This window comes from Necator americanus, chromosome III, assembly GCF_031761385.1.
Source record: "Necator americanus strain Aroian chromosome III, whole genome shotgun sequence".
In the NCBI taxonomy this organism is placed as follows: domain Eukaryota; kingdom Metazoa; phylum Nematoda; class Chromadorea; order Rhabditida; family Ancylostomatidae; genus Necator; species Necator americanus.
Window position 1 is genome coordinate 26,269,404 of NC_087373.1, and position 12,847 is coordinate 26,282,250.

The 12,847-nt window shown below is 42.9% G+C and overlaps 1 protein-coding gene across 1 annotated transcript; it reads left to right on the top strand.

Moving 5' to 3' along the window:
* Positions 1 to 759: 759 nt before the first annotated feature.
* RB195_010977 (uncharacterized protein) lies at positions 760 to 12,790 on the top strand (the record flags this gene model as incomplete). Its single annotated transcript, XM_064192200.1, has 14 exons — positions 760 to 798; positions 1,979 to 2,107; positions 2,170 to 2,305; positions 2,422 to 2,522; positions 3,519 to 3,688; positions 6,348 to 6,462; positions 6,525 to 6,647; positions 9,927 to 10,040; positions 10,095 to 10,170; positions 10,227 to 10,366; positions 10,778 to 10,835; positions 11,004 to 11,100; positions 12,508 to 12,573; positions 12,658 to 12,790. 14 exons carry the CDS (start codon positions 760 to 762, stop codon positions 12,788 to 12,790), a joined length of 1,497 nt encoding a protein of 498 aa, XP_064049783.1.
* Between the last annotated feature and the right edge of the window lie 57 nt (positions 12,791 to 12,847).

The window sequence follows — 12,847 nt, forward strand, 5'->3', positions numbered from 1 at the left end:
TCGGGTCTATATTTTGAATTATTCACAAGAGGGATTGATATTCCGAGCAGTCCTGGCGTAGATCAACGTTCACGTTCGACGTTTGACGCCACATCTGATCGATATCACTTTTATTTCATTCCTTCGCACATAGTTTCATCAATTGAACCTGTACTTTCCTTTATTGTTGTTTGTGCTATCTTCCGCGGTTTTCAACATCAATGGATGATTTTTCTGTGATTTTTCTCCTTTTTCTAAAATTCTTATAGTGTATACTTTTCAGAGAATTTTCTTGAGCAGTTTTTTCTCCAAAATAGTCCAAAACTAAGGCATAATTCAGAAACACGAGAAGAGTCTGTTTTGAATTGTTTCAGTCTTTGAGTCTAGTGGAATTTCTGGATTCGTCATCACCTTGTTCGTTTCCCTTGTTCTGGACGGCTGCGTACGTCTTATCGCTCGCGTAATCGCGCGCATCCTTGCAGCCCCGTTCAAAATAAAAATTCATGTTTGCAAATGCTGCAGATTCACAATCAGCAGGTTTCTGATTCGACTTTCCTCTATTTTTTGATTATTTTGGTATGGAACAAAGGCAACATTGTTAGTTGATCTTTCTCTGTCGATAACTTCACTCGTCTACTTCTTTTTTCTAAACTGAAACCATTGTTTGCTGAAGCTCTCCATACGTATCCATTCACACTACTCGACAAACATATGATATCCTTTACCTTCACAATGATAACTGTATGAATTTTTGGTTTTATTTCTTGATGGCTGGGCCTCATGGACGGTAGTGGTGACGGCTATACCGTCTCTCAACAAGTAAGAATTCCTAACTTCACTATTTCACGTGGTATTCCGTGCTTGGTAAAAAGATCTGGCGTGAGGATTTCTCACCTTCTGTAGCAGGAAACCTGTCAATCCGTCACAATATGTTGAAAAGAGCTAACTCTGCTCTATAAAGCTCTGGCGAAATTCTAGTTAGCTCTGTTCTTATCCGTTTTTCTTTTATGGCACAGCTATGAGTGTCTTCAAATAAGTAAATAAAAAATATGAAATGCAATTTCTACAGTTCACGCCACTGCAGCGTTCTTGTACTTTAAATATCTTTATATATATATATATATATTTATTTATATATATACATATGTAATTTGAAAAACATGGAATCATTTTCAAAAATATTGGAGAATGTAAAAATATGAATAATAGTTGTTAAACATTGCCGCGGAGAAGTGATCATCGGCCAACGAGTTTTTCATGAATATAGAGAGCTGTTTGAGAAAAATAAGGTATTTTTGAGGTAAAAGTTGTAAGAATAAACGCTCTCTGTGATCAGTAAAACGAGCGGAGTCAACTAATTTTGTTTGAAACTTTTGGTTTAGGATTCTCATTTTGCTGATAAATTCCGTAAAATAAACGCGCATTTTGTTCTGCGTAAAATTAGTGCCTTCGTGGACAACGTATAATAATTAAACTACTTCGTCCTACAGATATCTCTTCATTATTTCTCCTTATTTTCATCAGTTTCATTCGGAAACGTTGAATGAAAGTCTTTTCTCGATCTTAAAGGCAGCTTACCACAAATCTGTCCTTGATCCTCGGCCACTTGCACATGGATGCGGGGCGTGCGAAAGGGTGACACTTGCAACTGAAATTGCCGTAGGAAAAACTGCCTTGTAACATCGTTTTTTTTTTACAAAAATTAGGAAGAGATGAGCGGAACCATGCCGGAGCGGATCTACCACTCTCCAGCTTTTCTTGCGGGTTCCCTCACCACGACAGATTCGTGGTATGCTGCCTTCAAGCCTTGTTTCCCTTCTTCAGTTACTCATATCCTTTCATCCGCTAATAGTAGACTGACCTAAAAGTTTCACTTGCCTTCTGAGGTACGATTTATAACATGTCGCTGATTTGCACAATAAACAAAATTTTCTTCTAGGGAAAACTATGCATGAAAGTGTTCCTGATATAAACCATTTTCCTTTTCCTGCGTTTTTAGTCATCAGTATCGCCTTTGCTGTTAGAGATTAAGAGGACAAGGATTAGTGACAGGGCGATGGCGCCATCAAACCTTGAATTGGAAAGCACACCAGATCGAAACGTTTGCTCGTCGCCAGATTCAAACCCGGTAAGCTAAAAGAGGAAAAAATGTCGTCCAGCTTCAACTCTACCCTACGAACTCATTTTTAGAAAGTCTGGGAAGCATTAATAAAGTCACAGCCACGTTCGTTAAAGGTGTGCAAGCCACACAGCAGAATTTATCCGCATGGTTTTCCCATTCTGAGGCCTCGTTTGGTTTCTAAGAACGGAATCCCGGCAGATAGCAGTGAGCACTTTTTCGTATTCACTCAAAGCACATTTTCTTTATGCCTCTGATGTTTTTGAATTAATTTTAATTACTTAGATGTATGCCTTTCCACGTAATTTCTACACTTTTTGCAGTTGAGAAAAATTCCAAAACGTATGTGTACGACAAAGAAAAAAGCTATTTTGAGCAGTGTTTTCGGGAACTGCGGGTTCTTGGTCGAGGATTGTTTGGTGAGGTAAGCAATTTCCCCAGAAACTAAATTGATATTTTTCCATATGTTATCTTATCACTAACATACTTAAACTCAGCGTATCACGAAATTGACGTGGTGCGGAAGCCACAGTGAGTCCGCGGACTTCGAATTGTAAATTACGAAACCCACCGTGACTCCGCCCAACCTCCCCTTATCGTTGTAAAGAAACGGCGTGGGAACGACATTTGTTCCTACGAGATACTTTACAACATGTCACGTGTACATGCTCCGGTCCCATCACCGGCATATTCATTGTTTTTACCTGAATAGGCGTGTGAGAAGACCTCATTAATTTCGACCGCTCGCTCGTGGATGCCGCGCGTGAACCAGAATGGTGCGTTTCACCTTACCTCCCCCTCTTCCAAGCCGTTCTTCACGACGAAAGAAAAGAAAGGGGGGGGGGAGCTGAGCCACGCTGCGTTCTGTAACCTACAACCAGAACCCTGGGGTCTTCTCTTAAACTCTTGAACATCGCTGACGTAGAAATTTTTCTATAGAAACACTACAGGAGCAGTTTTCACAGAGGTGTTCGCGTTGGAAGTTGTGTTACTATCTACGGAATTTCTCACTGAAAGTTAGGCTCACACTTTGTTAGTGCAAAGAAGCTAATAATCATTTTCTTTAAAACCTTTGGATTTCAAGAAGAGATTAAATTCTATTTACACGATGGCTTTCTGGGAAGAACGTGTCATATAGATACCATTTACATGCAATATTCACATCACCTGGTGACTCCGGTTCACTAAACCAGAGCCCTCTAAGAATTTCAGCGTAAAGCGACATTCGTCACCCTCAGTTTCATAGCATTGTTCAAAACTGACGTCAAGACAAAAAAGAACTAATTGAACGTATGATAGAATAAGTCGTTTGTACTCTTTTGAAGTGGGGAGAGAATAGTTTGAGGAGGTCCGCGTCTGCTTGCAGCCTCACGTTTACTAGCAATTTGTTCATCACTGTATGCAATGCACCTTCTTTTAGGCTTTGGAGGTGGAATGCGTTGAAACTGGTAAACATTTCTCAGTAAAGAGAGCTCTTCGGACGTTCGAGTCCGCTGGATCTCGCCAGCAGAAACTTCGTGAGGCAACCAACCATGAGGCTATTGCACCGCATCGAAACATAGTCAAATTCGAAAAAGCATGGGAAGAGAGGTGAGTGATGTGTTCGTTTTACTTCCTAAGACAAGCAATAAAATCAAATATCTTCTGGGCAGAAAAGGTCTGGTTCATTTTTGGGAAGACATTTAAAATACATAGCAACCTTAGATGGATCGGGGTGTGCACAATTTCCCTACACCATTTGGAGCTAGCTTTGTCGATCCAGATCTAGAAATACGAACCATACTGGCCTCATCTTCCTCCTTATCGGAAAATAGATCTATTAATCTCTCAGAGGCAGAAAACCACGATCTTTGCATGAAACCACAGGGTAACGGGTGTCACGATCACGAGCATGAACGCACTCACGCCCAGTTCCCCTATATGTGTTGAAAAACGGCGTGGGAAACGGCACTGTCGCTCGAACGAGGCACCCAATAACGTACGGAGTGCGGGTATACCGGCTGCGTCTGCCCGCGAGCGGGAAGACAGCGTCGGCAGCACGTTGGTTTAGTGCACCGCGTGACACGTCGTTAAGTGTGTCGTAGGGGGATTTGACTGATAATGCCGCTTGCTGGGCAGCTTTTAAGGCCAGTTAGGGGAATAGGAGAACAGACTCATTCTCATGATCTACACCACTAATGTATCTTTTCGTCGAAGGATCACTACTCCTAGTATGTTGCCTTTAATGATTAAATATTTCACTTTATTTTGGTTGATGTCCTCTTTAGGAACTTTCAGTTGATGTCTAGAACGAAATTAATATTTCCTTGTTCGTCTCTTTTGAAAAAAGCTTTTGTTAAATTGTTTATGCTCTACAGTGGCGGGAAAGGCCTCTCCGGAACATAAGAGGGCCAGAAACATATTGCAACGAATTTGTCCTTGACTTATGGAGCTCTTCGTTACAACTTTCTCTCCGTTATCGGTGGAGAAGAGGAGAAAGGTCATGAGGAATATGGATTACCCACCCACTCCTTCCCTTCCAGGAGGAGCTCTTTCTTAGGGCTTACTTTTTTGTAACTTATCATCTGCATTTGAACAGCCCGCGATGAAATTTGTGTCTGCGTTGAGAGTAGGCGCAATCTTATGTACTCTTTCTGAATTTGCGTTTATTTATTTGCTGCCTAATAATTACCATCCGAGCTCCAAAAGCTTAAAAAAAGCCCATTTGGCTTCACAAACCTTCAGCGGTTTTTCAGCTTGAGTTGGGTCGGCTTAATTAACCGGATGGACGTCTTAACCCGTTGACCTCCTGTCTGCTGCTCGCTGCGTAGCTGTTTTTGCATTTTAAGCTCGTGTGCAATGGCGAGATTGAGAAAAAAAAAGAATCTTCAAAGGTTGTCAGTAGTTCTTTGAAGTTCACCACAGACACAGCATAGCAAGCGTGTATCGTGCCTGCATGCAACCCAAGTTGTCGATGTGGCGCTGTTTATAGGAGGTCGTACTGGAGTAATCTGATCTGTGCACGAGGCTGCCACGCTCCAATCGAACTCCTTGTAGAAAATAGCGCGCCAGAACGCTCAAAGTCGTATCTTCAAGGCTGTTTTTTGCGGCAATTAAGAAGAAATAGACGGAACCACCCTTCTCTCCATAATCTACGATCCCGTACACGAATACTCCACCTGAAATCCGTACCATTTCAGACTCGTGGGGTGATGCCTTTAAAGGCAGCGTATCGCAACATTGACATAGCACGACATTTCCAGAGAAAGAGTAGAGTTCGGGTTGCAAATTAAGAAAGAGCGCGGCTCCGCCCATCTTCCCCTAATCGTCGTAAGGAAACGGCGAGGAAGACGGCGTTCTTTTGTATGAGATAAGTCGCAACGCGCAGCCTTTGTCACGTACAGCATCCACGAGCGTCGAAGATTAATGAGGTCTCCTCACCAGCCTATTCAAGTGAAACCAACGACTAGGCTGCTGAGGTGACCGAAGAGTGTACATTGGTGCGCGTTCTAACGTACTTCGTAAGAACTGAAGCGGTGCCGTTTTTTTAGGACGATTAGGGGGATGAGTAGAGCGACGCTCATTTTCATAATCTAAAGCCTGAACTCTACTTTTTCCGGGTTTCTGTACGACGTCAATTCCGTCGTACAAGTAACAGATATGGAAAGATTGAGGGGATTTTATTCTGACGCTTTTAAGTATCTTTAAGATCCCAGAGGTACTACGGATCCGGAGGAGCGAATAAAGTGTTATACTCACACGCAAGCACAAATCTCTGGCCTTCTCTCAGTGCTGGTGCTCGTTGTTTTTTTCTGGATCGGACCTGAGACAGAACAGGGTTCTTTAAAACTGCCAGTAGCTTGCAGCTCTCGAAGCATAACAACATCTAGTTTTGGTTTAGTTCAGTTACTTTAAGTTTGTCGCATTTGCTTCAACGTTATTTTAATTCCGTTCGTGTTGGGAATTCTTACGAGATTCTGCTTTTTTGAGAAAGAACCCGAATTTTAGCACTTGTGCCTTACATTAAACGCTAGCCTCTTGAGAAGGTTTTGTCCACACATGCAAAGAGGAGGAATTTTTCACAACAGCAGAGAAGAGGGTTTCTTTTCTCCTGCTCTAGTCAACTAACATAAGATTCCGATTCAGCAAAGAAGTGTTGGAGTAAACGAGTCCACTTTTGTTGGTAGACTATTTTCGTTTCGTTGAAAATGAACATAAAGGGACTCTGCCTTGTAAACTTTCGTGAGTAACTTTGCTACCGAGTTTTAAGGGGTCGTCTTTACATCCAAACCGAGCTCTGTGGTGCAAACTTGGCTGATTATCGTACCGAATTTGGAATCCTCTCCGAACCCGAACTCTGGAAAGTTTTGCATGATTTGGTGCAGGTGAGTGAGTGGGTGTTCTGTTGGTTGCATGTCACGATGATGTTATTCTGCTCCCCCTTCAGGCACTTCATCACATGCACTCAAATGGAATGCTTCACATGGACGTGAAACCTTCGAATATTTTTATATCGGACTACACTACTTGCAAATTAGGGGATTTTGGACTTGCTTTCGACATGAGAAAGGTAAATCTAATAATTATTTGATCAATTAAAGTAAATCATGGCAGTTTTGTGGTGCTAATGCTACGATTTTCAGCCCCAGATATCGCGTTTTTATAGTCGGATCGAAACGACGTGAAGCGCGTGCGTTTGAAGAGGCGCGGACGAGCGTAGCGATTAGAATCGAGGTGACCCTTGCTATCATCGCTGCAGTTCTAGATGGTCTCACCTCGATCCCAAGCGTTATCTGCACCGCGCCGCTTCAAGCGCAGCGGCTTACGCAACTTTACCGTTATTCATGTCGTTTTCTCCTAACTATAGATTAGGCGTTGAATATGTCACAAAACGATTGTTGAATCTCCTGAAGACTGAAGAAAGGAGAAAAAAAAACGGCACTTATGATGAGATTGTTGTAGGATTAAACTGGTTTGTACCGCAGGAATAGCTTCATCTATGCGGATTATTGGATCTTTCTCAACGTTCCCAAAAGTTGCATATTCACTAGCGTATTATAGTCCACTCAGCTTCTGATTCTGTGTGAAAGCCACGAAAATGTCGCCTTGTCCATGGGATTGTTACTTTCGACACTTCAAAATTATTATGTTGGTGCAAAAGAAATGCAAGTTTTTCCACCTAAAATCTAAATTAATATAACTCAGATCTAACAAAATTTATTTAATCAAACTAATCTCCATTACAATTAACGGACTTTTGCCAACGAGAAAGGAGTTTCTTAATGCCAATATCATAAAAGTCTGGGGTTCTGGAAGCGATGAACTCATCGAAGGCAGTTTCTGCATCGTCTTGGTTTCTGAAGTAATTCTCCAGCAAGAAGTTATCAAGGTGCTTGAAAAAGTGAAAGTCAGTGGGCGAAAGGTCTGGCGAGCATGGTGGATGATCCAGAGTTTCATAGTTCAACTCATGCAGCTTTTGCCGTGTGATCGATGAGAGTGAGGCCTAGCGTTGTCGTGAAGTAGGATTGCTCCTTTTCTATTGATCAATGTCGAGCATAAACTTCGCAGTTTCTGGTGCATTTCGTCGATTTGCTGGCAGTACCTTTCTGCTGTAATTGCTTCACCCCGGTTCAGAAAGGTATAGTGGATCATACCAGCTGCAGACCACCAAACTGTAACCATAATCTTCTTTTAGTGAGTTTTCGGCTTTGGGTAATGTCGTGGAGCTTCTTTTTGGTCCAGCCACTGCGCAGATCGTCGCCTGTTATCATATAGTATCCATTTCTCATCGCAAGTCACAATCCGTTCGAGAAATGGATGGTTTTCATTGCGCAAAAGATGGGCCGACGATATCTCAAAACGGTGATTTTTCTGACTTTCGGTCAATTCATGTGGAACCCACTTGTCAAGCTTTTTGGTCATACCAATTTTTTTCAAATGGCGAACAACTGTAGTGTGATCGACTTTGAGCTCCTTGGCAATATCTCGTGTGGTTTTGCGTGGATCAGCTTCTACTGTCGCCTTCAATAAGTCGTTATCAAGTGGTTCGTCTTCGAGGCTGGTGTTGCCGGCACGGAACTCTTGGAACCAACGTTGTACTGTGCATTCGTTGATACTTCCCTGGCCCCATACTTCGTTGACATTTCGAGCAGTTTGAGCGGCAGTCCGGCCCCGTTTGAACTCGTAGAAGTAAATTTGACGAAAATTGCGATTAGACATCTGAAAATAAAAACCAAATTTTTTTTATATAAGCGACTTGAATTAAATTCCATATACATGTTTAGAAAACTCATATAATAAGCTTTCCAACAATGTATAATACCTCGAAAAAAAAAGGCCTTAGTTTATCAAAAAAAATAGTATTGAGACTAATAAAACAAAAAAACCTGCATTTTGCACCAACCTAATATTAAAAAAGAGAACATAGACGCACAATACAAATTACATTTGCACCCGTATGCTGGGTTGGATACCATATTTTCTTCGTCATTCTCCAGTTTCAACACAGCTTCCATTCCTTCTTTCTTTCCTTTCTTTCTTCTTCCTTCGCAGAAGCTAGGCATTTCCTCTCCCAAGAAATCGCTGAATTAAAGGAATGAATTACTAACTAATTATTACTAACTATTAATTATTAAAGGAATGAAATGAATTACTATTAAAGGGATCACTCCACGAATCTGAGGTGGTGCGGGTTTCAGGTGAGTTATGCCTATGCGGAGTCGTAGATTATGGGGAGAAGGGTGATTCCGTCCATTTCCTTCTAATTGCCGTAAAAAACGGCCCTGAAGATACGACTTCGAGCGTTCCGGCGCGCTATTTTCTACAAGGAGTTCGATTGGAGCGCGCCAACCTTGCATGCATGCCCCGCATCTTCCCTGCCGTTTTTTACGGCAATTAGGAAGAAATGGGCGGGATCACCCCTCCTCTCGATAATCTACAACCCCGTATAGAAACTCTTCACTTGAAATCCGTACCACCCCAGATCTGTGGAGTGATGCCTTTAAAGGTGGCGTATTGCGAAACTGACGGTGTTGAAGTCTCTGTGAGCATATACAGAATTCGGAGTATAGATTACGAGTATAAGCGTAACTCTGCTCAAATCCCCCTTCTCGTCCTAAAAAAACGGCATGAGAAACAGCGTTTGTTCCTCCGAGGAGTGTGCACAAAGGCAGCCACCTTCGTGCACATGCCGTGCTTGCGACCGACCGATTGACGCTGTTTCCCGCGCCGTTTTTCAGGACGAGAAGAGGGATTTGAGCAGGGCCACGCTCGTACTCGTAATCTATAATCAACTCGTAATCGATGGAAAATCAATGAGATTCTTTCGCTATTACTATTCAAGTTAAACCAGTGAATAAGCTGCGGAGGAAACAGGAGTGTACAAATGCGGCACGTTCTAATATACTTCAAAGGAACAAAGACCCCAGAGAACCGCTCTCGTGCCGTTTTTCAGGACGGCTAGAAGGAAGAGAGTGAGAGCACGCTCATACTTTAAAAGGCAGCGTATCACGAAAATTACGTAGTACGGTAACCTCGGGAAGAACTCAGAGTTCAGGTTGTAGATTACGGAAGAGAGTGTGGCTCCGGTCCTCTTCCCCCGGTTGTCGTAAGAAAACGGCGTGGGAATCGCTTTATTTGCTACGTTAAACCTCCAAACGCACCCCTAATACATGTGCGCAGGTCCAACCGGAACTATACGTTCTCCCTGAGGTTTTCTTACTACGTTGGTTTATCCGCTAGGCGCTACCTATGATCTATACGCTGAAGTCTATATTTTTTCACGGAGATCCCAACAGTTTCTATGCTGCTTCTAATTGTTCTCCACGATTTTAATTGTGCAGTAATACAGACTGCAAGGGACGCTGCAGAGGAAGGCGACAAGTACTACATGGCTCCAGAGATATTGAACGACTCGCCTACCGCAGCTGCCGATGTTTACAGCCTGGGTGTCTCGATGCTCGAGGTTTCAGGATTCAATTTCTCGGTTTTTTCCCGTCCCTTAATATTCTCGTTGCAGCTTGCCACTACTGTAAACCTTCGCGAAAGTAGCCATAAGATTCGAAACGGGGAACTACACGACGAACTGTTTGGAGGTGATGAGCATTTCGTAGCTTTTGACGTTGTGTCCATAGATCCTCATATATTTCAGATCTGACTCCTGATCTGCGCAATATGATCAAGTCTCTGCTCTGTCCAGATCCTCTTGATCGACCCACTACTAGTCAGTTATCAACTGATGAAATTATTTTGAAGAATACACGAACACCTGTCCGTTTTCGTCATTTAGAGGTACGCTTTCCGGTGGCTTGTCCACGAATTTTCTTTTCACCGCTTTTCTCTGCAAAAAAAAAATATTCCGAAGATGAAGGAGATATCGAGTTTGGCTCTAACTTCAAGTGTTTATGCGCTTCTTACTCTTAACTGTGCATTCTTGTGAAATTAAATGCAATTGATCTTTTCAGGTAAAAAGTAAGATATCCAAGGTAGTTTTAAGATTATAAGATAATCTGTTTATTTCCTAAGATTATAAGCCATTTCATGTTTGACTCCTTCATGCTTCAAAGACAAACTTATTCTCAGCAATAAATTCCCTTTTTCAGCACTTCTTTTTCACTTTGTCAGAATCTCTGCTCATACCTTTGTTCATTTCTGTTTGGGACAATGTGACCACACTAGTCGCTTCTATTTTCACCATTTCAGAATGACGTAAAATCACCATTAGGTCCACTGGACAAAGATTGGGACTTTGAGTTTGAAGGTGAGATTTATATAGGAAAGAATATTTTATTTAACTGTAACCGTTAACATTATTGCATTTTTGTGATGTGGAAACCAAATGTACTACACTTAAAAACTCTGCTTTTTTCTCCAAAGTGAGGAACTGAAGTTTTCCAAACTATGAAACATTTATTGCAGTTGTTTCCAGACGAGATTCATCCACCTTCAATACGTTTCTCAAAACCTCGCAGGCCTTTAAGGGATCTTCTCGGAGATGATATCTCTGATGCTGCGGATAGTGTGAAGTGAGTTTTATCAGCTCGCTCTGGCACTACTATTGATGTCTACAGTTTATATATTGGCTACTTGCTTTTTTTTAACGCACGCGTATCCCTTATCATGATCATGATATATAATAACGAGCTTAGTCCGCGTGTGTGTGTTTGTATGTGTCTGTGTGTCACGAAATTCGAAAAAGGGGGTGCAACGTATCCACCCGGCGTCGAATTGGTGCCTCGACGCTAGAAAGCTATAAAATGGGGTGCGACGGGTCCACCGCCGCCAGATACCTATGGAAGGGTGCGCGAGGGGTCCACCAGCGTCAGAATGGTGCGCCGGCGCCAGATACTTATGGAAGGGTGTGCGAGGGGTCCACCAGCGTCAGAGTGGTGCGCCAGATACCTATGGAAGGGTGTGCGAGGGGTCCACCGGCGTCAGATTGGTGCGATAATATCGGATGCGACGGATCCACCGGCGTCGGTGAGCCCGGTCATTGGTGAGCAATAACTTAGTGTGCATGATGCAAAAGATAAATGGTTGCAGCCGTTTCATAGCCGTGACCACTGGGCGCTTCGCTCTTCACCTTTATGACTCCTCCGCATGCCTATTTCCTTCTTCGTTCGCTTCAAGTTTGCAGCATGTCGTTCTCACACAGTATCCCTTGTTTTCTGGGAAGGATACAATTTCCTTAGATCAGAAGCTGGGGTGGGGAGGGGACCGAGACTCAAAGAACAACTCAAAATTTGAGGTCAGTAAAAGAATTGAACAGTTTCTACTTCAGGGAACGCTTAAGAGCCCGAACTAGTGGAAGTCTGGTGGGACGGTGAATAGGACGGATTAGGTGCCGTTTTCCAAACCAAAACCCCAATTTGGCGGCCAATGTCCGAAACGACATGCGAATGCGCGTTGTTGTAACTAGCTGAACGGCAGATCTCGGATGCTTTTATCGGATTGCGGAGCTGCCGTGTGAAAACTTTGATGTCAACCGAGTGGTTGTTGGACAGCAGCTTTCACCACAGCATTCCGCGCGGATGTCCCGTGTGCGGCAAGTAATAGAAATGGAAATTTCCCTCGATGAAGTTGTGGAGCCAGTTGTTCACGGTAGCGTGGGTAGTGGGCCTTTCGCCCAACGCCTCGTTGATTTCGACGATTCGACGAGTCGTGTGGTGTTACTTCCACTCCTAGAAGAAGATATCACTCGGAGATGACTGGAATTCATTGCGTTGAAATGGTGGCACTACAGAAATGCGGGGCTCTTGTATATTTTCGGCTAGCGGTTTTCTAGAACCAACTAGCTTTTATCCAAACCAGCAGAAGAAGGGGTGGCTCAGCTTTCAAACGTCAGTTTTCAAGTTTTTCTCAGGATGTAAAAAGTAAAAAGTAGTCAACCTAGTAGTTGTGAAGATGACACACGTATTGCTACTGATTTTTAGAACTTGCCTGAACTTCGAAAATTCAAGCGACGATGAGTCGCCCACCTGTCGACCAGGCAAGCAAAGGTGAGATGTTGCATATAATATGTTTTCTCTTGTCTTGAAACTCTCGCCCTTCCTCGTTGTCATTTTTTCATGTTTTTGATCCAGACCACTTCGTTCTCAAAGGGCACCTATTAGAAAGCGAGAAAATATCACTCATACTGTCAAAAAACTCGACTTCTCCGACACCTCCGATGTGTCTCCTGGCCCAGCTCCAAAGAGGATACGCGAAGCAGTTTAACTAACTTCTTCGGGAGCGCTGGAAGTTTTCCTTTTAGTCAATGCGTCATACTCTGAA